The sequence below is a fragment of the Mycteria americana genome, chromosome 7 (assembly GCF_035582795.1).
Source record: "Mycteria americana isolate JAX WOST 10 ecotype Jacksonville Zoo and Gardens chromosome 7, USCA_MyAme_1.0, whole genome shotgun sequence".
NCBI lineage: Eukaryota > Metazoa > Chordata > Aves > Ciconiiformes > Ciconiidae > Mycteria > Mycteria americana.
In genome coordinates this window covers 42,274,747-42,298,966 of record NC_134371.1, presented here as the reverse complement: position 1 = coordinate 42,298,966, position 24,220 = coordinate 42,274,747, and the positions used below count along the sequence as shown (strand labels likewise).

The following is a 24,220-nucleotide window of genomic DNA, read 5'->3' as shown; positions in this document are numbered from 1 at the left end:
TCTGGGGAAGAGCTGTAAAACAAAGGCTCATAAATTAATTACCTAAAAGAGTAGCAGAATGTTATTAGATACTTGGCAGTTAATTGCACTGACGTTAATCGCATGTATTTTAATGGCACCAGTAGAGATGTAATATGTAATTCCATAGGTATTCCAGAATAATTTAGCAATTTAATTAATTTCTGCTAATACCTTTTAAATCACCTGCCCTCTTCCTCTCATGTTCTCCGAGGGAAAGGAAGGAGAAACTTTTTCAGTTGGCTAAATCCATTGCAAACTCACTTTTGTTGGCAAAGATACCATTTTGTTTCTCAGCAGATTTATTCCCGGTAGAGAACCCACCCCCCAAAGCCATCCCTGGGTGACAGGGTGGCCAAGCAGGGCTGTGATTGGCTGGGCCTAAATTTGGAAGGCTGGATCAGGGCTGGGTGAAACGTTTTGGACAGATCAGGACGGGCTGAAAAGACGGGACTGAAATGATTTGTGGATTTAGGTCAAATTCGGTAAGCAGAGCCAGGAGAAAATGTGGACGAGAAATGTAAACAGCACCAGGCATTTCATTCCTGTCTCCTCAAAATGAAATGTTTGGTTTAGAAAACAGCAAAAATAGCCCGTTTCAGCGTGTTTGAGACGCAGCTTTTTTGCTTGTGTCCCTTGTGCCTTCCCCCAGGTGAAGGCAGCTGAGAGGTGCCCAGCCCCTGGGGCAGCCTTCCAGCTGGAAAAACAATTTATTTGTTTCCTGTGCCCACCGCTCGACGAGTGCGGGGCACAGCACCTCCGTACAGCGCTTGGGGGTCCAGGGGAGCTGGATATAGGAGGAGACAAGTGATTTGGGCCACGCGGGAGCTGCCCCCCGAGCTGCCCCCCTCCCTCCCCACGCTGGCAGAAAAGAGACCACCAGAAGCCATTGCTCTCACGGGGCGTTTATTGTTCGGCTGGCCCTCGCCTCCCACCCCCCTGCCCACAGCCAGCCAAGCCCCTCGCCACCACGCATGCCGGCGGAGGAGACCCGTGTCCAGCCCCGAGCCCAGCTGCCTGCCCAGGGCAGCACGTCCTTCCCGGCTCTTTTTTGTTTTGGTTTTTTTTTTTTTAATATTTTATTTTAAAAATATAGTAGCTGTGGAAAGCAGCCCTCTTTATAAACGCTCGATGCCAGAGTGAAATGCATCATCGCCATCCTTATTACTAAGCCCTCCTGGGTGCCTGTGCCTGCCTGCAGCATTGCCGCCGGCACCAGGGTAGCTGCACCGGCTGCTGCAGGCAGGGAGGCTTGCAACGGCAGGGAGAGAGAGAGAGAGACCCTTCTAAAAATAGAAATATTGTGCTGAGTTGTTTGCAGTGAATGAAATACATAAAACACCAGCATTAGATTAGCTTTAGCTTGTCAAATATTGCTCCCAGCGGAGTCGGCGTAATGCGCTGGTGGAGGCGCAGTCCCCCTCGTCCCGGGGCGGGGGAACCGTGCCGGCCCCCAGCCCCGCTCCCCGCCACCGGGCTTGCTGCTCTCGCCCACCTCCGACCGCAAGGACACCGGCCCCCGGGCAGCCCGGGAGCCCCCGGGAGCCATTATAAATAGGAAACTGTAAACACAACCATTGGAGATAAGAGACATCTATGATCACAGGGTTTACTGGTTTAAACATCCCACCCTCCCCCCAGCCCGTACACCTATGCCCCTGTCCCCACTCCATAAAAAGGTCTGCGGTAACAAAATCTTCGTTCCAGGCTTGGAGTAAAGGTGAGGTGCTCGAGGAGTAAAAAGGGACATTGCAACCTTAGTGGTCTTTGCTCAGGAGGAGAGAAGGTGGTGGGAAGGAGAGAGAGGGTTAGCTGGTTCAGGTCCTTTGCAAGTTCATTTGGTTTGTCTGGAGGACTCCTAGGGTTATACCTGAGATGAAGACGTCTAGGGGACACTCCATAGCTCAATTAAAACATGATTGGTGTTTTGTGCCTAGAAGAGCCCTCGCTGCTGGGATTTGTCCGTCACGCTCGCCCCGCACAGCCAGAGAGCAGCATCCCTCCTCTGCTCAGCACGGGGCTATCTGAACCAACGCTCGGCTGGGAGCGATGCCTCATGTGTCGAGGATCTCGCTGGTGGGCGACGGCTCGTGGGGGATGCCCTGTGCGCTGTGGATGGTCTGGTTGTGGGAGAGGGAGTTCTGCTGGAGCTCCAAGGCGATGGCGTTCTGGGGGAACTCCTTTACCTGCCGCTTGTACTCGAGGAAGGTGCACGCCTTGGTGGCGATCGCAATGATGTTCTTGCCAATAAAGATGGTGGAGACCCTGCTGTCCTGGAACAAGACCATATTGATGGCCCGGATGAAGATGGTGACGATGTTAATAGTGACCAGGCTGAGGACGGGGTAGAGCATCATTTTTTGCGGGGCAATGTGCTCCCCTTGCATGCTGATCTCACTGAGGGACACGCAAGGAAGGATCAGGAGGAGTATGTAGCAGTAGAAGAACATGAGCCCCTCCGCCCAGATGGGCAGGCCGGTCCTGTGTGGCTCCCACAGGTTGGCCTGGATGTCCAAGATATCCAGCAGGTCGAGGGCCACCCAGAAGAGGCGCCCCCGCAAGTCCTCTTTCTTCCGAAAGGTCCGTATGTACTCCATGCTGTCCAAGGCCACCAGCACCAGGTAGAGCCCCGGCACACAGATGGAGAGGAGCAAGGTCAGGGCTTTCCTGGCCACCGTCTCCAGGTTCTTCTTGTCTGCTTTGTAATTCTGAAAGATGAAGTACAACTTGATCTCCAGCACGAAGATGTAGAGGAACCACAGGATCATGGCATAGCCCCTCTTGGCTGTCTTCACCTCCGCCCCCACCCACACCGCCACGTAGCGCAGCACGATGAGGAAGCAGATGTCCCCCACCAGCACGATGATGCAGACACCGATCTTGCGGGGCCCCTGGTTCTGCTCCACCAGGTAGGCGTCCATGAAGGCCATGCTGGTCATGATGACGATGGTGGTCAGACAGACATGGCGCTTGTCGGGTGGCGGCAGCACCATGGTGAGACGAGCGGCCCTCCCTCCGTGCCGGCACTAGGGGAGCAGTCCTGCCGGTGGGCCACGGGGGGACATCGGCAGCGAGCCCAGGGACCAAGGGCTGCTCCGTCCCCCAGCCCCAGGAAGAGGTCCCCGCAGGAGCAGCGGCTCAGCTGGCAGCCCCGCTCTCCCGGGGCTCTGGGCTGCCTCTGCAGACCCTGTCCCCGGCTCCTCGCCCTTCGCTGGCTGTGCCCTGCAAGCACCGCAGCTCTGCCCCCAGCCCCAGGCTGGCCCAGCAGCCCCAGCAGCCCCAGGCAGACTCTGCCACCAGCAGCCAGGGCTCACAGAGGTGCAGGGCCTCCTCGAGGGATGTCCTTCCTCCGTGGCGGGTTCCCCATCGTTGTCAGGGTATCCAGCGATCCTATGGCACTAATGCACCTCCAGGCTCCGAGCCCCAAATCCTGGTCCAGATCTCTGGAAACGCGGTAGGCGACTGGGCAGCAGGCAGACCTGGCCGGCAGGGAAGGAAGGGGAGCTCTCCTCTTCCCAGGAGTGAGACCCCACGCTCCTCCGGGGTCTGGGGGGGTTCCACTGTGTGGGACCTCACGGGGAACCACCGTCACACCTATCCCCGTGGGGCTGTGCCATGCTCCTGCTGCTCCCAGCTGTACACGCATCCCTCCATCCCTGGAAAAGACAGCAGAGAACGAGCGTTAGGGTCCCTCCACGAGCTCCAAAAGCTCCAATGCAGAACAGCTTTTTCCTGAGGACGAACGCGGCCCAGGGTGTCCTGCGTGGAAACATGGTGTACTGCCCTTACACAGATACTCTCCGTCTCCTCGGCAAGCTCAAGCCCTGGGTGCTCCTGCAGAGAAAGCAGGAGCACAACCCAGGTGGAGACAGGCAGATCCACAGCACCCTGGAACACCGTGAAGTCCCACTGGGACCACAGCACCCCCAGCTCCAGTTGTCCCAGCCCCGCTGTGTCCCGGCTGCAGTGGGGAGAGGGACCCACGTGCTCTACGGAGGTCCCAGCCTGGGGATGGGGGGGGGGTGTCTGCTAAATTATGGCCTTGGGGTTTTACCAGTTACTGAGGAGGGGAGCGCTCAGCTTCCAGCCAGGAATAAGTGAAGGTGAGCTCTCCGGAGAGGGCTGTGGGGTTTTTCTCACCACTTGGGCAGCTGCCTGGCGGGGTGCGAGGAGGCTCTCGGCGCAGCAGGTTGCCAGACCCCTGCCCACGGTGCAGCAGGGGAGGGGGTAAAGCAGCTCGCAGGTGGTGGGGCACATCCCTCCTCGAGTAGGGGTGAGGTTAGGGCTGGATGCGGGGCTTGGGCTGTCCCTGGCATGGCAGGGGAGAGGGTAGCAAAGCTGTCCCCGGGGTGGCATGAGGTCCCAGCAGCTTTCTGGACTGGCTCAGCTGCTCATGGCCACAGCTCCTTTTCGCCGTGCTGTGCTTGCGTAATTCATTTGTTAATCTTTCCTGTGCAGGGACCGCGCTCCCGGGAAGTGAATAGGTCCCAGTGCACTCAAGAGTACTATCAAACCGCTTACACAGAGTGAAGGAGATAGATAATGATCACAGTCATGTGTGCCCATCACACACCGCGTGATAGCAAGCCCTCCAGGTGTAGGAGCTCCCTGGGAGGAAAGTGCTTGACCCCACAGCCCCCCCTGTAGATCACCCCATCTCATCCTGTGGAGCCTGGCCGCCACGGCCACGTCCGCCCACAGATCCCCGTCTCTCACGCAACCCGCGCTTCGCCAGCCCTCAGCACCGCACGCCTGCGCAAGCTTCGGTGGAAATGACGGCCCTGTCCCTAACGTCTCTGGGGTGATGCAGCCAGGCTGCTGGGGTCTGCGAGCGCTCCTTACCCAGCCCGCTGGGGTTAGGCTGAGCCTAGACCTGGATCTGGAGGGCTGCAAAGGTGCTGAGCTGAACCCCGCGCACGCATGCAGTTTGGCTGCCCTTCCCTTGGGGCCGGGGGCATCCCCGCTTACAGGAGGGGGACCAGGACCCAGGGAGAGCCCCGGGAGCTGTCAGAGGGACTCAGCACCGGAGCCCACCCGGGACCCAGTGGCACTGCTTCTGCTGCCCACCGGCTGGCTTAACAAGAACAAACGCAAACCTGGGCTCTCGCATCTTTTCGGGAGAGAGGCAGCAGTGGAGGCTGAAGGGAAGAAGTCAAGCCTAAGGAATTGTAAGCCATTAAAAACCTGCCCTACTTTGCACGGGGAAGTGTATTGCAGCTGCTTATGTTTATGGGGCCTCATTTAAATAAAAGCTGGATTCTCTCCTGCTTCAGGGAGAGAAGAACAAAGAAGAAAAAGTGGGAAGCCAGATGAGTCAGAGCCAGCTCCGACGTGTGCCTGAGTAGGTGGACACCAGGGATGCGTGTCCCTGTGCCCTCGTTCGAAAGGATGTGGCAGGTGAGGACGTGGTGCTCAGCAAATGTTAGCAGGGGACTTAAAAACTGCTGCCCCAGCCAGGACCCACACATTGCTCTTCCGAGCCCACCGCTAGTCTCGTGCACAGCAGGAAAAACTGGCACGTTAAAATCATTTCTCAGGCAGGAATTGCTCAGAAAGAAACCAAAGAGCCCAGGGGGGATTCATGAGTACCCCTCAATGGTGCTTCCCAGGCAAGGCACTCACCGCAGCCCTGCTCTCACCAGCGCGGCTCTCCACGATGCCTTCTATCTGCCGTTTAGCACTTCAATTTGTTCCTTCTTGAGGTTTCGGATAAAAATATACAGTCATTGCTGTAACTGCTTTTAAACTCGTGCCAAGTTTTACAGGGGATTTATAGCCAAGGATGGATAATTCCAGATAAATTAGGTCTTTCAGGAGGGAACGGTGTTTTTTTTCTTTCCCCCTGAAGTATTTATGCCTTCAAAAGACAGCGGTTATTTAAAGGGCAGTGGGTGCATCACAGCACGTTAAGGTTAGGAAGCAGCTTGCTGGTAAATCACGCCCCTCTGCCCCTATGCATTACACGTATGGTCTGGGAAGCCGGGGGAAGGCACATGCTCCCAGCCCAAGCTATCCTCACGCCTACATGAAAGCACACAGAAAAACCCTACCCTGCTTCTTGGTGAATAGCCAGGGCACTGGGTGATATTAATTTATGGTGTTTACAACAGCAGCAAACAAGTCTTTCACCACCGGTGCTGAGCAGATCGTTTTCAGCAAAAAATATGCTCAAACGGTGGATTCTTCCCTCCCGTCCGCTCCTGAATGATTCGCAGCAGCTTGGGATGGGTTTGATAAACATGTTCATTTATTACGGTGACCTTTCGGAGCAGAGGAAGGGGATCGCAGGGCTGAGCTGAATCACAGGGCTCGAGCGCTGCTTCCTCTCGAGTTAAGTCCTCTATTACCCAGGGTGAGCACCTCTCTTGCCTTTTGCAAATAGTCTCTAACCATTTGCTGTGATGCAAACTCTTCTTCTTTTCTAGCTGTGCAATAGCTGGTATTTTTCCCACCTCTTGCAGCCCCGGTGCTATGTGGAAATATGGAGGTGTCTGCCTATTCATGGAGCAGAGCTTGCCCATTTGAGTGATGTGTGACCATCCTACCAGGGAGCGGGCACGCAAACTCTCCTCAGAGGACTATTAAAAAAAGCAGGTAGTTTTTAAACAACCATTACTCTGGGAAATCCTGATTCATAATTTTTAAATGACTGCATTTGACAGTACATTCAGAAACCGCTTGAGAAACGTGCTGGATAAACAAGAAAATGAGCATGTCAGATAGACACAAGAGAATATGAGGCAAATATTTGTTTAGACAAGTGTTCACAAAATTTTTCTTCCTGCAGGAATTCTTGTAAATAAAAGGCAGCTCACCTGAACGTAATGAGCTCGGAGCATTACGGATGCCAGTGAGCCAGGCTGGCAGCTTCCTACGGGAAGGGACCTACCAGCCTTCGCATCCCTCCCCGTGCCAGGGCTCCCACGAGCAGGTATTGCAGCGATGCATTAGTCTTGGCAACTAGGGGCCTCCTTACCGGGACAAAATTCAGTCCAAAACCGCATACTCTCCTCTACCACTATCCTAGGCAAACAGCTCCATCGCATGCATTGGAGTGAGCAAGCGCACTCGATAATGCCCACAGCAGCTTGTGATCATGGGCAAGCGTCCCAAGGGCAGTGTCCAGCTGCACCAGTGAAGACTGGCAGCACGGCATGAGGACATGCAGCAGCAGCATCTCCCCTCTCCACCCCCGGGGCAGGCAGGGGACAGGGGCTTGCCTGGGGACACCCCATTTCCCAGCCCAGCCTGCCCCTTCCCAGTGTCCCTGCAGGGCGGGAGAGGCTGCAGTGGGAATGTGGTGGGGCTGTGATTTCCTGGAGAGACTGGGGGGTCCTGCAGGTGGGTCCAAACCCAAACTGAAGTGGAGGGTTTGCACTTTCATCTCTGCCCTGCTTCCTCTGGCACTGAGGGAAAATGAGCAGCAGAGGTGCAGGCAGCCCCTGCCCTTATTACTCTGGTGCCTCTGCTCTGGCTGTGGAGATATTTCTTGGTCTTGTACCTGTTTTTCCCAGCCCTCCCAGCTGCTATAAAGCACCTGTGGTTACCCGAGGACGTGTGGTCACAGCCTTGCTTCACCATCAGCCCAGGCAGTTTGGAAGAAAATTAAACTGTGCTTTCCAATGCGACGCCGGTGGCTTGTTGCCGTGTGATTAATTACCGCTAGCTCTGCCGTTACCGGCATCTGCAACCTGCAGCCACCCATCACCAGTGCCTTCCTGCATGCCCTCCCACCTCCGCTCGCTGCCCGTGCCCGCTGTCACCTGGGCTGGCACCGGGCACCGCTCCCGAGAGCTGTGTGGGTGCTGGGAGCCGCCGGCATCCCTGCGTACCTGCGCAAACCCCGTCTCCCGGGGCCGGGGAGCAAGCGGCTGCAGGCAAGCCTGGAGGACTTTTGGAGCTACTGTCAAAACACAGCCTCATTAATGCCAGTAGGCGCTTCCCAAACCCTGGCTCTACCTGGCAAATTAGTTTAAATTATTTAAGTGATTTGAATTCTGTCTATAAATAAAAGAGGGAGCGAGCAAGGCAAAACTATACATAATGCACTTCCCAGGTAGTTAGGATGCCGCATTGCTTAAAGCTTCATTTGCACTTTAATTGCTTTGATTTATTCCAGCTTTCCTGGGTGTAAATCCAAAGGTCCCCTTCACTTAGTCCTTCAGCCCTCTGAAGAGCTGCTGCTCCGCAAAGCCCTTTCCCCCGCGCCCCCCGTCCCCGGCTGGCAGCGTCCGCCCCACCATGCCCTGCACTGGGGCACGGCCCCGTCCCCAGTGTGGGGCAGGACGAGCCAATGGGCACGGCCACCTTTTGCGGGGACTAAAAGCCGGCTGTGGCAGAGCTGCCCGGGCGATGGCTTTGCTCACCGGCAGCCGGCTGTGCTCCAGAGGTCGGGGCTGGCAAGCAGCTGTTAATAGCTCACGCTTTTTGTGACCCACTGAATTATTTGCAAGCTCTGTTCACCACGTAAGGATGGGGTTTAGAGGGAGAGAAAATTCTCCTCTGACTGACGAACTATAAATCATGTTGTCCCTGTGCCATTGCATTTTCCTGCCTCACTTTGCTGCAGATCGGTGCCGGTGGGTGTCCTGTTCGGCCTCACTGACCTGCAGGCTGGGATTTCACCTGTCCCCGCAGGGCAGTCCCTGGGGAGGGATGGAGGGGGGGATGCTCGTACCCTGGGGAATGGGGAAGGTCGCTTCTGGGCAGCGGCTGTGCCCTGCCTCCTCCAAGGCAGTACCGGCATCTCAAGTGCATCCTGTGAAGGAAATGAGATTGAGGAAGATTTTTCCGGACCCTGCCCACTAATTGTGTCTGAAGGAGGAAACAGCCCACTTGCTAATGATTACAGATAATTTACCGTGTAGGCACAGCAAAATGGGGAAAGAGCTGCAAACTGTTCCCAGAACTTGCCCAAAATAAACAGTGCAGCAGGACTGGCAGATGAAACCGGCTCCTGCTTATACCAGTGAGTGCATCCACTCCGCCCTCGCACTGCAAACCCCTTGATTCCCTCGGGGGCTTCATTTCTCCCCCCTTTCCCAAAAAGAAACCCAAGCAGAACGTATCAGACCCGTTGCCTGAGTAGGAAAAAAATAAAATCATCCTCTAGATCACATCATTTTTGTGATGGGGTGGGGAACTGCTACTTGCCCAAAGCAGAGCCCTTCATGGGATGCGTGGCCTTTTGTGTTGGCAGCCCTGTCCCCCGTGGCCGTCCTGGCCAGGGCTCCCCCGCCGATGCAGCCGGCTGGAGCTGCCAGGAACATCTCCCCATTCACACACGCTGAGTTTGATGATATTTGACAGACATGTCAAAAAAAAAAAAAAAAGGCTTTTCAGATATTTTGGGTGTTTAAACATAGTGTTAGGAGAAGGTAAATGATTCATTTTGACTGGTACATAAAACGTTAAATTATAATACTATGTTTTGACACTACCAAAACAATTTACCATTTTCCCAGCAAAACGTGCTGTTCCTTTAGAGGAATCGCTTGGCATTTCCAAGCTGGGTGGATTTTCAAGATTTCATTCTGATCTGGACCAAACCCCAGATTTAAGTGTCAAAATCCCCCACAGATGTTGGTTTGGGCATAAAAAACAGGGCCCTGTCTGGTTGTGCGTGCATTCGCCACTGTGGGAGATGCACGTGGAGCTCCGTGCCCGTGGCACGCAGGTCCTGCTCGCAGTGGTGTCCCCATCCTCTTCCCCCCACGGTGGGCTCCCTGCACCCCCACTCACTCCTCAGCAGAGCTTTCCGTGCTGGTCCTGGGGCTTTTCCTCTCTCTGCTGCCTCGAGGGTCCTCCTGGACCTGCCCCACCTGTAGGAACCTGCCCCTCCTCTGCCAAAGTCCATCAGCATCTTCCCCATGCCCCTGTCTTCCCTGCCCTCCCAGCTCCCCTCCCACCCCGGCACTCCTGCAAACACCGCGCCCAGCACTGGCTCTCCCACCAGTGATACGGCTTGCCCTTGCCAGGGGAATTTGACCCAACTGTACTCTTTTTTTTTGTTTTCCAGGCTGTTTCTCCACTTTTTCGAGATGCTGTTGGATTTTAAGTGTTTCCTCCAGCACGCTCCCAGCCCACCCCACAGTGTGCCATCAGTAGATGTAACCAACACCCTCACTGGTCCCCTAGCCAGGTCACCGGTGACAGTACCAGTTCCCCAAGCAGGACCTGGCCCCTGCCTGGGAAAATATTTTGCTTTCAGCTGCAGGAGCTGTGCCATCCTTGTGCTGGGGGCAAAACACATCACGCAAGTGACCGGGCACCCAGTGCACGGGAGCCCTCTTCCCCCAGGCACGGCAAGGTTGGCAGTGCACCTGCAACTCGCGTTGCACAGCTGATCTAACTAAAATACAACAATACACCACCAACTTTGACCTCTGCTGGTGCCTTCCTAGATAGACAGACCTAGCCAAACTGGTCACCAAGTTTCACCTGCAAGCAAAGCCAGAGCTTTGATTTTCTCTGTGCTACAAATAGGCATAAATGCAAACACCAGGACCAAGCCAGGCCAGGAGCGTAAAACTTGGATCCAATTTCGGTAGCTTGAGGCTGTACTTTTGTGTGTGAATCACTGCTAGGTCCTCAAATAACCTCACGCTATCAGTATTGGGGAAAGGAAAATATCGAACCAGTGCACAGTCCTTACAGGGATGCTTTCCCCACTGCCTGCTGGAAATCCCTATAGATGGAGGATGGAAAAGCTCCCTGCTCTTGCTAGTCCTTGTCCTCACTCTCCTGGGTGCTGGCAGGGAGGCACGAATTTTCCTGGGAGCAATGCTCCCAGCCCTCCCCCAATGCACCGGAGTGGTTCCAGCACTGCTCTGGCAGCACCAGGTGCCTAGAGGCAAGCAGCTCTGCCTGCCCCTGTCTCATCTAGGCCTGATGGAGAGGGAGGGAGCTAATTAACAGAAAACGGAAGCTGGTGTGTGAAGCTATAAATAGGAGAGTGCTGGGAATTTCCTGGTGCTAAAAGCATGCTTGCAGGGGAGGGCTGCTGGGAGCTCTGGGGCAGAACTCTAGAACCCCCCTGGGGAAGATGTATCTGAGCTCTGCAGGTACCTCCTATCTACGTGAGACAGCATTTAGGCAGGGATGATTCTGCAGTAGATGGCTGAAGGGATGAGGGGCTGGCTTGCAGGCTCTCTTCTTCTAGAGACCTGGGCAGAGAGGCACCTGCTGCTTTCTCTGACCTGGGGCCAGGCAGGATGGCAGGCTAAAGGCAGTAGCTGAGGGACCTGTCCTCTTACCTTGTTGCTCACCCACACGATGCAAGGAGAGGTGGTGGCCAGCAAGTGGCTGATACATATAAACCAGGGCAAGCTCAAAAGGTAAGAGCTGGGAGGGCAGAGGGGTCTGACTCTCAAACTACAATCCTGGAGACCCCTGCTACTTGATGCTGAAGGTATTAAGCACTTTCTGCACTCAATGGCTTTTGGGAGGTGCTGCGTTAGCTCCCATAGGAAGCTCTGCGCTAGGGTGGAAGGACAGCAAGAATGACCGTGTGTGTCCTGCTGCCATGGGAAAGCTCCCCCCTTGTCTCCCCAAGTGAGCAGAGGGCCTGGGCGCTCGAGGAGAGGCGTTAGCTTCAGCATTGCGTAGGTGGGGAGGCACCTCTGGAGGCCAACCAGCTCGCCCGCCAGCCCTGAGACAGCTCCTGCACGAAGCAAGGGGCATCTCTGCCCTTCCTGGGAGCTGCCTCGGGCTCACCCCTACTGCCAGGCTGCGGTGGCACGCTGCAGTCGGGCAGCAACTGGAGAGAAACAGTTATGCCCCTGTTACTCCCCCTCTGCCCTGAGCACGGGGTCAGCGGAGGTGGGATGAGCTGGGCAGTATGCAGAGCATGAGACGGGCGGTCTGCTGCTGCTGCCATCAGTCTGGCCTTTGATTAAGAGTGATTGTTCTGCTCTTAATTAACGCAAGGCACTCTGGTGGAATGGAGGAGCAGAGCACAGTGACCGTGACAAAAGGAGAGCACGCCTGCTGGCTGCTGCTGAGCCTGGCAAAGCTGCCCTCTCCCCAGCTGTGCTCCCGGACTGCCTGCGATACTACCTCCAAACCTCGCCGGGGAACTCTTCCCCCTCCTGCGATGCCAGGATTCAGCTGCTGTGTGAACTAGCAGCAGAGATGGGGGGGATCTGGTTAATCCCTGGGGTAAATTTGCTGTTGTCTGTTCTCTCGTTGTCCTGCTGGCAATGCCTGGCCGTCTCCCGCAGAGTTTATTCCCCCATCTACTCCTCAGAGGAGATCCTCCTGAGTCAGAGCCTCTCCTGTGACAACAGGTCTCATCCTCTGGCGAGACCTGGCATGCTGCTGCTCACCCATGTCTAAGGTAGCCATTTGCCCTGCGTGGGCAATGGGCTTGTCCGAGGAACCGGTGTGAAGCTGCTGAGCCTGTTCCCCATGAGATGAGAAGGCATCTCAGTATTTTTGCTCCCTAGAGAAGTGACTTGTGAGCAGGCAGCAGGGCATGGGTGTATCCCAGTAAAAGGTTCACCAAGAACATCATGTCTTTTTGCTGAGTTAAGTGCAACAAAGCTCACTTCAAACCTTGGCAATGCAGGGACAGCAAGCAAGAGAACTGGTGGGTGACCTGCAAAATCAAGGGGCCCTTGCCTTGCCATGCACTTGGTGAATTTATTTTGGTAAGGCTCGTCCAATGTTAATTATTGATGGCAATATCTCACCGCTGGTCGTCATGAAATCTTAGTAAGAAGATAAGTGCACCCAGTGACACATCCTCCAGCAGACAATATTAACTTGTCTTAAATCATGGTTGAGTCACGGTAGGGGTTTGGGGGTGCCACAGAGCTGGAGATGGATGGGCCTCAGTGGACTCTGCTTTATGTTTGCTCTCCATCATTTAAGTCCACGCCACTGCTGGATCCTCCTGGGACAGGTGCTCTGCAGGATGGCGTGCTGGTGGGTCGTGGTGCTTGTTAGGCTCAGGAGGACGGCAGGCAGATGTGGTTGGCCCTCCACGTAGGCACCAAGCTCAGGGTCGCTCTCCCCATCCTGTGTGTGCCTCAGCCTCTGGCGTGGGGGCAATGCTGGCATCTGCTGCTCTGACATCACTTGGGAGATAAACATTGCAAGAAAAATAATGCCAGCCCAGAGGTCGCCAGGGAGACATTTCTCTTCCTCTGGTTTCCAGCCTTCCTTCTACCAGCCATCTAATAAATCTAATAAAATCTGTCTTGCTGGTGTCTAATTCAATTCCAGCGTCCAGAGACCAGACTTCTTATATCACTCACAGACCCAACCAGCTACATCCCTGGCAATACCAGCCAGGCCAAGGGGCTGCTGCAAGCTACTCCAGAAGAGAGCAATTACCCGGGATCAAAACTTGCTCTCCCAATCAATTATATGTTTATAGGTTCTCCTTGGGTCACACCTAATTGAATTGTTTAGATGCTTGAACACCATGGTCAGAAGCAGCTGACAACTCCTAGACTGAAGTCTGGGCAGTAAATGAGGTGCCTTGTCTTTCATCTTGAGGACAACTGTGCACAGCACCTCCTGCTCATACCCTCGTGCGGCACCCGGCAATCTGCAGTGTGCTCAGCCTAACGCCATCTCCAGCGAGCAGCTGGGCTTTGACTCCTGCTCTAAAGGCAAAGGAGTCCAAGGTCACACGGAGAGTTGTGACCAAGCCTAGCTCCCCAGATTTCCTCCAGCATGTGGAAGCACAGGGGCAAGAAGGTGGCTCTGCTCCATGGAACATCTTCGGGTCCCTGGCCCTGGGTGGTTGCAGGGTCTCAGAGCCAAGGCTGCAAATGCCCTGACCTGATCTTCCAGGAGCATGTCTGACGAAGGCTTCTGGTCTCATCGTCTTCACAAGGAGGATCACCCATGCTGTGTCACACGCTGCTAACGAACTACTGCACCGCTCCCACCAGGAGGGATTTGTGTTTCCGCAGTGCTGCCCTCCCAAAGGTCCTCCACTTGCCTCCCAGGCAGCAACACAGCAATGCTCCAAGCCACCCAGGAGCCAGACCCGAGATGTGCTGGGAAGCACCGCAGCCCCTTGCACCCTTGCACGGGTGCCAGCCGGCACGCAGCTGTGAAGGGGTTGGGGTGGCCGGGGCAAGCATGTGCCGGGGGATTTGAAGTAACAACCAAGTGCCCCCGCAGGGGTTTGAGCTGCAGATTAGGCTGCACCCCATCATGCGGGAGGTGTATGCTGCTTGTTTGGCCCGGGGCTTGTTTGGATTGAGCTGTTCATTTGCATGAGCTGTTGGTTTTTCAGGCTTTCTTTGCTAATGAAATTCTTTCCCTCCTGCAAAAAGACTCTTCATAAAAAAAAAGAAAAAAAAAAATCCAAGTCATCAATCCTTGTTGAGGATCCGTGCTTGGAAGGACCCGCGTGTCACGCCAGCCCGTGGAGCGCTGTGAGCCGGGGAGGTGACGGGGCAGGGGCAGGAGCCCCGTCCCCGGCGGTGGGGAAGCCCCCGGGCTCCTCGCTGCCAAGTCCCAGGCGAGGAGGGCTCTCAGCGTGGAGGCTGCACAGAAATCGGGAGGTGCTGCGGCTTCCCCGTCTGACAGCGTGAGCAGGCATCCTCTCCCCCAGGAGGACGTGAGCTGTGCTGGAGCTCATTGCCAAGGAGATAAAATATTGATGGCTGCTCTCTCTCACTTCCCGTTTCAAGCCACGGTGACTTATTTGTTACAAATTTACATGCATGTTTAAAGACATCTTTACGTTCCTTCTAAGTACAAAAGGTTTATTTCTCCATGTAGCGTTTTGCCAGTCAGAATCAGCCACCCCATCTACTCTGTGCCTGCATTTGTCCCCAGCCTCAGTGCTCATTTTCCTCTTGGTAATGATTATCATTATACTAAGAAAAATGGGTCATTTAGAGCATTTTCTCCCCAAATGAAAGGCTGTGGGATACAGGATATCATTAAAATTCTAAACCTGACTTCCAACCTCAAAAGCAGGCTCTTGCTATTCGGGTATCTGCGGAGGGAGGGAAGGAGGGGAGAGGGTGCGCAATGAATGTGCTTTGGCCACAAAATGACTTGCGGAGCCTGTGTGGCCTGTGCTGCCGACATCTGCGCTGGCATTAAACGCCCCCGGGTGAGGCCCTTGCTTGCCCGGCGATGGAGGGCAGAGGCTGCCTCCCATCCTCTCCAAGGCTGCCTCCCAGCCGGTGCTGCCTCCCAGCCCGTGCATCCATTGCACCCGCTTCCCAGCCCCGCTGTGCATGGGACGGCACAACCAGAGCAGGCGACAGCATCTAATTCCTATCATAAAAAGAGCAATTTAGCTCCTGCTAGGACGGATGTGGCCAGGTCAGGTCCCCTGGAGAAGGGGAGGCTGGCAGGCTTAAAAGCCTGCGCTTGGACAAGGGAGAAAGCAGGCTGAAGTGCTCGGACGCAGCATCCCTGGAGGCAGCGCCTGCCCTGCCCTTACACATTGCCAGGGCTTAAGGAACTCCCGTCTGAGCGTGTCAGTGCTGTCCCACGGGCCGGCCGGCCGCAGGCTAGGACCTGCCACCAGTGCCTCCAACAGCCCCGTCCCCACGACGGCAGGTGCCTGGGGATGGAGGAGATGCTCACCCGAGGTCGCTCCCCACCTCCTCAGCCCTGCATCTGGGCTGCCAGCACCAGGGTCCCTGCCGGGCTCCAGGCTGACTCCTGGCCTCCTCGTTCCTGATGACAGGACAGTGTGCCCTGCCCGAGCTGGGTGCCAGCTTTGTCCGCCACGGCAGATCTCCCACCTGGCCGGTGTTCTCTGCTCCCCAGTCTCCAGCGTGCTGCTCCCTCAGAGTCTCGTTTCTATCTCCTGGTGTCCCCAGAAGGGGCTTCGCAGGAAATGCTTTGCTTGGAAAGGCTACGCAACTTCTGTGCAAGCCTGAAATTGTTGTGTACAGAGCTGTAAGGCAAAGCTAATCCGTTTTGCAGCTTAGCCAGCTGCTGAAAGATGCTATTTAGGAGTGGGGAACTGCTAACTGTTTTTCTCCCCCCTGTGAAATGGGAGGGACAAGGGATATTCAGAGGATGAGAGATGGAGACTGACCCAAAATGGCTAATTTAGAAACATCTTTTAAGAAGGGAGACTTGCCCCAAATTGTCAACTTTTGAAGTAATTTCTTTCTAACTGTGCTCAGAACGGACTAATTATTCATTCTCTTTTTTCCCATTTTAAATCAAAATGCGTATAGAAAGCTCTCTTTGCTGATCACAGCCAAGCAAATGCACGGCGGCTAATGCCACGTCTCGCACGCGGGACGCAGGAACAACCACATCAGCCCATTGCGGTGACTACATGAAGCAGCTCCGCATCACAACATTGACCTCACACGGTCACAGCCATGAGTTACCGTCATGCATCACTTCCAGGCTTGCCGTGCCTGGGTGTGTGGCTCTCCCCATGCTACGCAGTCCCTAGGCACCCCAAAATTGTGGCAGCTGCAGAGCCGGGCACCCCGCCGGGGAGGAGGGAGGCCGGGGAGCGAGGGTGGGATGCGGGGCATCCCCAGGACAGGGCAGGGAGAGCAGCTCTCCTCCTCCGGGCCACGTCTCCGTTAGGGGTGTCTGAATGACAAGTTAGTTTTGGTCCAGCAGACAGGCTGAAAACCCAATATAAATTACTTCTGTTTGACCACCATTTAATTATTTTCACTTGGGTTTTTGAGCAAAATAAAAAAACTGCAAATAATGGTTAGGAGTCAACCTGAGATGCTTTGTTCAGCCCCAGAAAGATGTCCTTTATCTCTGGGGTTATTTTACCCTTCTCCTCCTTCCCCCCCTCCCCTCTGCTGCTAACTTTAGGTTGACTTTAAAGCAGCAAACTGTTTGGACTTTTCAGGAACAATAAAGAAGATAAACACTACATTGTGTGGTTTGCTAGAAAACACAGTGCCAGGGGAAGAAGATTCTAACCTCATTCCCAAGTACCCTCAGACAAAGGAAAGACCAATAAAACCTCTTTCTATCCACTAATGGCCACAGAGCCATCAGGAACCTTTGCCCCTTCTCCCCTGGAAGGAGGGAAGCTCATCCCTGGGCAAGTGGCACTAAAGTGGAACAGATCAGAAATTTCCCAGTTTTTCAGAGAAAACATGTGAAATGTGGTAAATGCCTCTTTCCGGCGTGCATCTCTCACTGACTTTTCAACTGTAAGAGGCACGGGAAAATCGGTGTTTGCAGAGCAACACACACGCATCCCTCCTGTACAAAAGGGGCGATGATTGAAGATCTCCTAAGAAAGCGGGGAGACTGGGGGAGACTGGGGGGCTGCTGCAGCCTGGGTCACTGCTGAGCTGGCAGAAAGCCCACCGGGCTGCGGAGGCACAGCGGGTGCACTTGCAATCAGCTTTTATTTTAATTTGCATTCTGAAACCTGCTTCCGGAGGCCCTCCTGACCTCCTTATGCGCTACGTGAACACTTTGCGCTGATTTTTGCATGACCACTTTCCCTCTCCCACCCTTACTCAGTCTTAACCTTCGCCACCGTCCAGCTGGGCACACCACCACCCTCCCGCAGGGTCCCCCATGGCCGCAGCCCCCCCTCCTGCCTGATTGCCTCCTTAGGCAGCCGTTTCTCATTAGGATTCCTGGCAGCCCACCTCCCAGCGCAGGGGGACCAGGAGGACCCTCCATCACCACAGCTCCAGGGATGCTTGTCTGCTCCGAGGACCCATGCATTACAACAACGCTTTCCTGTATTTACGTATTTGCATGACACGAGCTGTGTCCTGCTCTGGGTAGTTAATTCCTGGGTAATCAGGCAGCTAACATCTGCCACAGCAGCACTGTGAAGCCCGCGCCTTGTAGCCTCCATTGCGCTCAGCTCCTGCCCGTCCCCACGTCCCCCGTCCTGCCCGTCCCCAGCTCACGTCCCCATGTCCCATGCAGTCACTGCTCTGAGGGCAGAGGCAGCCCAGAGGGGCTGGGTGTGAGCATGGAGGCCAAATGTTGGACAGAAAATCACGAATTTCTGTTGTCGGAGGGGTGCAGCAGGAATGTGCAATTGAGAGGGGGGTCCTTGCACCCCCTAGTCCTCGCCCGGTGCCTGCCTGGAGTAGGGTTCGAGGCAGGGTGCAAGGGAGTGGGGCAGCGGGCACCAGGCAAAGACTCACCTCACTGCAAAACCAGCTGCAAAGCATTCCCACCCTGAAAACAAGAGGCACTAAGGACCCGGGTCTGTGCAGCTGGGGAATGGCTTTCAGACATAAAAGCCACTGCAGCTGAGCTGTCTCAGGGGAAGCAGCAGTGGCTGTCCCTCCCTCCCTTCCTCCCAGCATAGATCATCTCTAGCGCTATGGGGGCTGATTTCGATGTGATTTCTGCTATTTCAAGCTTTGGTGAACCAAGTGAGTGCAAAATGCACATGCTGCTGCAAGCAGCCAGGCCTAGACACTGGGAGGGCACAGCGGGGGGGGGGGGGGGTGTGCTTTCTTTTGTGGTGCTGGGGGAGCTGCCTTCCCCACCATGGCTGGGGCTTGGGTGCTCTGCTAAGGGGAGCTGTGCCTTTGGGATGGAGCTGCCAGCAGCACAACCCTGTAGGGCATGGGGACAGTGGGACCCTCCTTTCACCTTGTGCTGTGTCCTACAGAGCCCTGACCCCCTCCTGATGAGTGTATTGCTTGAGCTGTTCGTCACTTAGCTCAGCTTTCTGCTTACTCAACTGCAGGCTCCTGCCAAAGGAGGCCTGGCCTCCCGGGCTGCTGTTGGCTGACACTGTGGCAGTCGTGCTTCCTTCCCTGGGGACAGCCATTAGTGCTATTAGCTCTGTCCTGCTCTGCTGCTCTCCCTGATGAGTGCTGGCCCAGGGAGAGGATGTCTCAGAGGAGCTCTTGGCCAGAGGGGATGTCTCCCTGCTGCTGTGAGATGCTCTTTGGGCTGTTTCCCCCAGCATTTTGCTTCAGCCCAGTTTTGGGGGGTTTCTTCCTGCCTTGGGAGCCCCACAGCCCTTCCCTGACCTCCCTTCTTTCAACATCCCTCTTCCCAGCCTCCTCTGTGTGTCACAGCCCTCACCGTACTCCAGTGTGACAGTGCTGGGGCTGGTGGCTGGCCATCTCGCCTGCAGTGACAGTCAGGTGTTTCCAACCTCATGGCCAAACCCTGATGTCCTACAGCAGGCGAGGAGCGAGCTGGCCTGGGCAGGACATGCTCCCCACCTCCTGTACTTCTTTGCCCTCCAGAAATAAGGGCAGCTCCAGCTCGCAGTGTGAGCTGGGGGGGTGCAACCCCCCACGGCACTCAGCCCTGCTCCCCGGCTGGGGCGGCGGGTCCTCCAAACCTCCCCTGGTCCTGGGATGGAGCTGGACGAGGAGCATGCTGATTTGAGTGTCTCGTACATGAATACTGAGCTGTCTATGGCACTTTGGGTGCATCTTTGTGTTCCCTTCCCATTGAAAGCTGATTTCTTTGTGCCATGCTCCAAAATAGCTCAAGTGTACTTGTAGGTGAGACTGCGGAGAGCTGGCTTTTCCTTCCTCCGAGCTGAAATCCAAATGCCATTCTGCACAATGCTGGGTTGTTTGTTTGAGCTACATCCTGCAGGACACCCTGTAAGTCTCTGGCCCTGAGCAATGGCAGGACTGGGAGAGCACAGCTAGATTCAGGCTTGCGCTAATTTGACCTCAGAGTCAGCTTTAAACTGATTAGGGCACATCCAGTGCAAATCCTGAATTGCTCCAGTTATAACTAAATAGTAACTATACACAGCTTTCCACTGAGTAAATTACGTCTGCACAAATATACCTCTTCTGTACATTTAAACAAGGTCTTGAAATACAACTAACCATTTGTCGCCGTACAAATCTGCCACTGTCAGGTTGCCACTAATGCTGGGATCCCCTTCTCGGCTCAGCAAGGAGTCATCCCTCCAGTTCATACACGGTTTGGCCGAAGCACTTGGCTGAGCATCTTCAGTAAGAAAATGATGCAGATAAGGAGGAAGGAAAGAACGAACCTCCTACAATAAACACAGGGTGCATCTGTCCGCTTTCTGCTAGCTGATTGACATGCTACGCCGAACACCAGCTCCTGGGAAGTCATCACTTATCCCCGGGTCTTGCTAGACAGCATCTGCTGCAGGCGAGATTATAGATGGACTGTTAGAAGTGATAGTAGGTGCTAAGATCCCATTACAGGCATCATTTCTTCTGTCAACACATGGGGAGTTTATATCTGCAACTTCTGTTCGGTGATGGTGAGCTCCCAGAGATGAGGAGGCTCCTCAGTGTCAAGTGATGCACACTTCCGTGGGCTGGAGATAACCCATAGCAGCAGTACGTGTTTTGGGACTCCGCAGTGAGAAACAGCATTGCTTGTTTGGGCAGTGTTCACCAGGGAAAGTCCCTGGGAAAGTCTCAGTTTTTTGGTACAAATGCTACACATCAGGAACACGGAAAAGACTCACGAAGCTCAAGGTGAGCAAGGCCACGTCACTTTCCCCTCCCCGACTGCACTAAAAGTAGTAGAAAACAGATTTGTTCTTTTCATTATTCATTTGGAAATTCATCCGGTTGGGAGAAGAGAAAAAACAAAACAAACTAAACAATCCATGCTTGGGTCACGTTCCGATGCGAGCCCCAAACCTGAGCCTCACGCTCCATCCCCAATTTATCCAGGAATCAGCTCACTGCCTCAGAGCACCCGGCAGCTGACGGGGTTTTGCTGGCAGCGGCTGCCTTTGGCTCTCTACACCCCTGCATACTAATATGAAGGAAAATGGGATGGACAATTTAATCCTATCCTGCTAGAAGCAAAGCAACACACAAGCCTGCTCATCCTCTTCTCTAAGTTTAGCCCAACAGTGTATCAAAGAGCTCCCACGGGATTCTCGCCAGCTCCTACTTAGCTAAACTACCTGACTCTGCAAAATAGCAGAAAATTCTCCATTCTGTGTCATTTCTGATCCTTGGGAGAACGACCCACGTCCATCAGGAAACTTGACCCCCCGGGCCAGCAGGAAGCCAGTGTAACTTGGGAAAATGGATGGAGCGATGAAGGCTTTCTTGTGACATTGGGCATGTTTCCCACAGATGTACTGCTGCCTGGAGCCTCAGCTCGGGGCTCCAGCCATCCCTCCGCTGTAAGCCCATGAACAGTAATGAATAAATCTGTCCCTGCTCACTTATAAATAGCTTATAAAAGGTTCATAAATGATTTCTAGATGTTATAATGAATAGTTAATCAATTGTTGCAGGGCCCAACAGGTCAGCAGATTGCTTATAGCCATCAATTACAATGTCTGCTGATGAGCTTATAAGCATCAGTAGGACTCCAGTGATGTCTGCGACAGGCTTGTAGCATCTATAAAGAGTTAATAAATAATTAATAAATGATGTGAGTGCTCTTAATTAAAAGCTGTAGAAGGCCATTGAAAAATGCATTCTTAAAAAGCTATGGGCCACACAGTAACCAAACATCTGTATCTGGGTTTGAATCCCTGCCTCCGAGGAGCAAAGCCAGCAGAGAGGTGCCAGCCCAGCCCAGCGGGCAACCTGGCTGCCCGCAGAGCAGCAAATTTCCTTTGTTCAAGGCAATCTGGCTGATTCAAGAGAAACTCTGTGCCTGCCGTGGGCTGGAGCAAGGCAGGCCGCCCCAGATATCCTCTGAGCCCGGCGGCGGGATGCAGCGGTGCCCGCACTGGCGAGCTCAGCCACCATGTCCCAGGCTGCTGCAGAAGCATCCTCCGTGTGCTGGCTGCCGCGGGGAAGGCACCGGGAAGCCAGGAAACGCGAATGCTAGGGAAAGCAAGAAAATTTCCCAATTTTGTGGGGCTCTGGCCTGCACCTCTGGACATCAAAGTGCTCTTCCCTTCTGGCCAAAGGGACATTTGGGGTGAGGTGCTGCTCCCCTGGCCTCAGCATCCCCCTCTGCCAAGGGGGGAGGATGACCCGCAGAAATGCAGTACCAAAGAGCTGTGCACTATAGCACCATGAGGCAATAATGTATATGGTGTTTGGCCTCCTTAGCAGAAGTGCCTTATTATCATTAAATGCTGAATATTTCTGGATGATAAAAGCAATTAAGTGTAAAAAAAGGTAATGATCCATTCCATATTGCGTCCAAAAGATATGAAAATCCGTCATAAAATTATCACCCTAGCACAGAATTGGACCTAAATATCTTTATAATGTAAGACAGAGAACTTTGCTTACAGTCGGAACATTTATAAGGCATTCAATTAGCCACTGGAGGGTTTCTTAGTATTCCCCAATTCTCCATGAGCACAGAGGCAATTACAGGAGATTCTAACTTTTTAAATTAAAGACAAAAGACAGGAGAATTTGGATAAAACCTGTTCCCAGGTTTACCCTAGAACGTACGTGCAGAGGAAATTTCATGCAGATCAGGCTTAATTTACTGCACAATTTAGTTCAGAGCCAGAGCGAGACTCTTCCTGCACGTTTGCTGGAAAAGCCTTCTGCATGGAAAGGGGACCGGTATGTGATGTACCACTCTGCGAGCGGGTCCCGAGGATGCTCCCGCAAGGGGCTGGGGCAGGGTGCCATCCCTTGTCCCCCTCCCGCTCCCTCTGCAGACCCCACCACCCCCGCAACGTCCCCGAGCCCTTTGGCGGGGGTCCCATCGCCCTCGCAGAGCCACCCTGGGGGTGTCTGTCACGGGGACTCCCATCCGCCTTGTTCCCGGCCCATGGGTGCTGGCAGGGGCCACGCACACGTGGCAGTGGGTGTCCGTGCCTGCAGCCTGCTGCCGCTCAGCCCCTGCACATTCCTCCATGCATCATCGCACGGCGCAGCCATGCCCAGGGACTAATTTCAGTTGGAAATAAGGTGTATATTTGTAATGGGCAGTTAATGGCGAGGGTAATTAATCACAGCAGCAGATTAGCAAGGGACATGATGGATTTCCTGATTCTGACATCTTTAAATCACAATCAGTTTCTCCTTCCAGATCTACTCGGGCTGAGCCAGAAGCAATGGGCTCAGCGATGCATCGCCAAGGCAAACCTCCCCACAAACCGCTGCCACGGTGGGAGCCCCCATCCTCACCCACCCCACTGCGGGGTACCGGGGCTCTCCCACCCTGGGAGAAGGCACTGCAGGGCAGGAGGAGAACCTCTCCCTGCGCTGGGGGCTTTGATCACTTTGTCCCGATTTATATTTTGAGAGAGTTTCAATGGATCAAGATGTCAGATCCGTAGTGCTGCCAGGAAACACCATTTTCTTTTAATAAGCAGAGAGCAGCAGGTCACTTAATCTCCTGTACCTGCTCTGCTCCTCCAGCAGAGAGGTAGGACTGCACCTTCCCAGGGTAGCAGCACCGCTCTGTTCCCTTCTGGGTGGCCCTGGCAGACCTTCCCCCTCCACCGGGAGAGCAGCAGCCCAGCACAGCCCCTTACCCGCAGCTTCTAGGGATCCGCACACCCCTACACATTTGCACGGGCATTTGCTTCTTCAGAGGTGCTCCACACCGTGATGTGGCCTCACACAAGCACCAGCAGCTGGTCGCAAGCACTGGGGCCTCCCACGACATGTTTTTCATGAATGGCTTCGTGATCACAGCAATACTTTAAAAAGGAATCCGAACCCATGCCTTTCACTTTGCTTTCTGGCTCCTGAGCCTGCAAGACTCGCTTGGCTCACGTGTAGAGCCTTGTTCTCCAGCCACCGGCGCTAGATGCTTCACGGTGGCTTCCAAGGCAAGCCAAAAACCTCTGCAGCCGCATAAGAGCCTGCTGCCTTCCCAGGCAGTAAGACTGCAAGGCTCTTAACACAATCACAGGGGTCACCAGCCCCACACCCCAGCCTCCCCCGTGCTGCATGGGGCCCTGAAGGACCCGGGTAGGCAGAAGCATCACAGGGAGAGGCTGTGTGAGCCCTATGGTTCTGGGTGCCATGGGTCCTCCCCGGGGTCCTCCCCAGGGCTGGCTGGCACAGACCGCTACGTGAATCACCGCGTGGTCGGGGAGGAACGGGACGGGCTTCTCCAGACCCCGTTGCCCCACCGCTGCAAATCCAAACCCTTCCTATAAAGCCAGCCCCGTTGGAGGAGGCTGGGCTGTGCATAGGAAAAAGTGTGCAGGGGAAGGGAACACCACTGAACGGTGAAGTGAAAGTTAATATAGCTGCATAAATGAACTCAGACACTCAGCACAGGGAGGACACAGGAAAGTGTAATGCTGAAAAGTACTTTTTTGTGCTGAAAAGCAAAGCTCTCTGCTACTTTTTCCAGCGCACTTGAAAATCTGAGCACACCCCAACTCCCTCGG

General features: G+C 54.5%; 1 protein-coding gene across 1 annotated transcript in view; it reads right to left on the bottom strand.

Moving 5' to 3' along the window:
* Positions 1 to 1,679: 1,679 nt before the first annotated feature.
* Positions 1,680 to 24,220, bottom strand: part of TMEM121 (transmembrane protein 121) — a 37,445-nt gene continuing 14,904 nt past the window's right edge. Inside the window, exon 2 of the mRNA XM_075509224.1 lies at positions 1,680 to 3,674. Coding sequence (XP_075365339.1) covers positions 2,073 to 3,011 — 939 coding nt within the window. The 5' untranslated portion in view covers positions 3,012 to 3,674 and the 3' untranslated portion in view covers positions 1,680 to 2,072. The remainder of the gene's footprint in view (positions 3,675 to 24,220) is intronic.